A 3,692-nucleotide genomic window follows, 5' to 3' on the forward strand; every position below is an offset into this window, starting at 1 on the left:
TTGTGTTTATCTGAGTAACATTGTGATTTTCTGATTACACAGGTCTGTGAATTTAAACTTCATAAAACTTTATTTTGTTTTAATAACAGATTTTCCATAATTCAGCTACACAGATTTGGAAAATAATATTATTTTTTTTCTATCGCATAAGGATTTTTTACAAATTGGGAAGAAGAAAAAAAACTCGTACATCAAATTATTATTTCGTTTACCACAATAAACATTTTTTATTGTTATGTTTGTTAACAAAAAATACAAACAAACTGAATAAAAGGGAAGAACATTAATGTCAAACGAACATGCATTCTCATTCATCCCGATTCTTTTAGTCTCAAAACTACATGTTGTAGTCTTTCTTTTATGTATTACATTACGATGTTTTGTGAAAATTCTGTATGTGATAGAGAAAAATGGATATTTTTGGATTCAGCATACAGAAATTACTGTAGAATAAAAACATTTCAAGACAATAAAACCATTGCAGGCCTGTGTTATGGCTTTGAGTAATAGCTGGGGAACTCTTCTGCAAAGGTTTGTCACAAAATCCAGTTAAGAGCCAGTTGGAAATAGAAATTTTCATACCTGAATTTTTTTTTGCCTTATTAGATTTCACAGGCTCAAGGTTAGATAATGTTAAATTTAAAGGCATATTCTTTCAAACATTGCTACCGATTTTCTAGTGTTGTTACTACTGCCTATATCTATAGGGAAATGAACCTTCAAACAATGCTACTGATTTTCTGGTGTTGTTACTGCTGACTATATCTGTAGGGAAATGAACCTTCAAACAATGCTACTGATTTTCTAGTGTTGTTACTGCTGACTATATCTGTAGGGAAATGAACTTTCAAACATCGCTACTGATTTTCTTGTACTTTTACTGCTGACTTCACAGGCTCTAGGTTAGATAATGCTGAATATTTAACTCAGCAATTTAAAGGCATTACAAATGTTTTTAACATTCAACATTTTTAACTTACTTCTCTTATTTATCTGCTATATGTACAAAGCTTGTCTGTATACAAAACCAATGTATTTGACACTGACTACGGTCGTAGTAGTACAAACTCCACTTCAAAACATTTACCTCTTTCAGTTCTTCCTCCATGGTGTTGAATTTCTCTCTCCATGCTTGCTCTTCAGTTTCTGCTTCTCCCTTCATTCTCCTGAAGGAGTCCTCCTGAATAACAGACTTAATACATAAATATTTGCAACATGTATTACTCCAGAACATAGCAGTATAATACACACTGGTATTCCAAAATATAGTAATATATTGCACATCATTACTTCAAAACATAATAATATAATGCAAGTTGTTGCTCCAGAATATAGAGATATAGTGCACACTGTTATTCCAGAATACTGGAATATAATGCTTATTGTTCCAAGGTAATTGTGTTAATTTAAGAACAAACAAACATGTACTAAATCCATACCTGATGATGAAAACCAAACTCTTAAGTGAGAAGGTTGACTTAAAACTTAACAAAAAAAGAAGAAACTTGTGTGAAAATGCCATTTTGCACCTCTAGCAACTGTTATCTTCAACTGTATGTATAAACAACCCTTAAATATTTTAACTATTAGCAGCAAATTATAGGCATGTGAAATAATAAATGAACAATGGTAAAATCATATCAAAATAATGACATGTCATAAACAAAATAAGTGAAATTTTATCTATCGCAACTTCACTCCTGAAGATAACGTGTGACATGTCGAAACATGGAGTCATTATTTTGATATGATTTTAATTATGTATTGATTTTAATGTTTAATATTTATTATTTTCACTTTATACACAAGTGCCGATACAAATATTTATATATATGAAATAATATTAGCTTATTATAGTAAACCATTTGATACATTAATAAATGCATTGGATTAACAAATAACTGAAAAGTTAAGACATCCATTGTGACAGTCTACACAATAAGGAACAATTGGTAAAAATTCAAGCATAAATTTTAAACGAAAATAAGTTGAACAATTCAATCACAGTACTGTACATGAAACTCGACATAAAGGAATCCAACATCTGTAACCACGTCTACAATGAAAAGTTCTGCTACTGTAGATTAACAAGCAAGACATAGTATTATCTAATTTGTTTAGAATTCTCACCGCTTCTAACAGAGCATTCTTGTACTGTTCAACTTGAGCAATTAACATGCTTTTTTCTTCTTCACTTTTTACTATTTGTTCCTGTAAAAGTTCAGTTTCTTCGTTACTGGATCTTGATTGTAGGCAGTTTAACATTTTGACCATTTCCGTTTTGAAGCTAATAAGCCACTGACAGAAATCCTGCAAAATATTGAAGGACAAATGTTACAATAAAACACAGTGCACTATTTTGTATTGTGCTATGTAGTACCAGGTTTACATGTGCATAGAAAGTAGAGAAATTCAGTTTTTCATATGTCAGTTCCTAAGTATTGGAAAAAAAGGCAAAAACAAAAAACCCAATTCATTCTTTATATATATATATACAAAACCACAAGTGTGACAAGCATATGATGAAATATTTCATTATTACCTAGTACTAAAAAAAATTGAAACTGATCTGAAATAATGTCTTAGAAAATTATGGTTAGAAAAGGCTTAAGAAAGTAATGGAATTTGTTGTCTGGGCTGTAAACTCTTTTACAAGACTCTTGAGTTCTAGCCATATTTGCAGCTCAGATTAATTTTGTAATCTCCACAAAGTTCTGAAAAGTATAAGGGTTAGGTTCCATAAGAGTCATTCTTGGTTTTAAGCCACTGAACAATAAAATGCAGAGAAAAGTAACAGTAAGCTTTGCTTTCGTTAGTCTAGTCCTAGAATTGTCCTACATCTCCAGCAAGTCAGTATGAAGATTTGTACAACTGTATTCGTCAATATGGGACACATATTACGAGTATTGTATTGTTTTCTGCCAAAATTTTCACTTGCATACAAATGGACTCGACTTTAGCATCACCATGGACTTTGTACAGTATATGTAATGGGACAATAGATATATGTGATAAAGATGTAGTTCGTGCATGAGCTCATAGTGTAAAGGCAATAAATATGTTGTCAAAAATGTTGTAAAACTGTGACACGTAATATTCATACTAAGGATGGAAAATGGTACACTATATGACACAGGGTTTTTGGTCACTTTTCAAATCATGTCATTGATGTAGTAGGGTGAAGCAGTAGTTCTGATGACACTGAATAAAGTTTTAGTGACAGCATAACACGGACAGTTGACCTTTTTTTATGTAGTTAGTTCGTACCAGGCTACTGTGTTTGTTCTAGTGGTTGAAATTCATAGTACAATATTTATGTAGTTAGTTCGTACCAGGCTACTGTGTTTGTTCTAGTGGTTGAAATTCATAGTACAATATTTATGTAGTTAGTTCGTACCAGGCTACTGTGTTTGTTCCAGTGGTTGAAATTCATAGTACAATATTTATGTAGTTAGTACGTACCAGGCTATTGTGTTCGTTCTAGTGGTTGAAATTCATAGTACAATATTTATGTAGTTATTACATACCAGGCTATTGTGTTTGTTCTAGTGGTTGAAATTCATAGTACAATATTTATGTAGTTAGTACGTACCAGGCTATTGTGTTCGTTCTAGTGGTTGAAATTCATAGTACAATATTTATGTAGTTATTACATACCAGGCTATTGTGTTTGTTCTAGTGGTTGAAATTCA

The 3,692-nt window shown here is 31.4% G+C and overlaps 1 protein-coding gene across 1 annotated transcript in view; it reads right to left on the bottom strand.

The window, feature by feature from the left end:
- Positions 1-3,692, bottom strand: part of LOC106465743 (kinectin-like) — a 52,530-nt gene that overhangs the window by 4,704 nt on the left and 44,134 nt on the right. Inside the window, exons 24-25 of the mRNA XM_022393660.1 lie at positions 2,131-2,310; positions 1,088-1,180 (exon numbers count right to left, since the gene is read on the bottom strand). Coding sequence (XP_022249368.1) covers positions 1,088-1,180; positions 2,131-2,310 — 273 coding nt within the window. The remainder of the gene's footprint in view (positions 1-1,087; positions 1,181-2,130; positions 2,311-3,692) is intronic.

This window comes from Limulus polyphemus, unplaced genomic scaffold (assembly GCF_000517525.1).
Source record: "Limulus polyphemus unplaced genomic scaffold, Limulus_polyphemus-2.1.2 Scaffold2036, whole genome shotgun sequence".
NCBI classification, from domain to species: domain Eukaryota; kingdom Metazoa; phylum Arthropoda; class Merostomata; order Xiphosura; family Limulidae; genus Limulus; species Limulus polyphemus.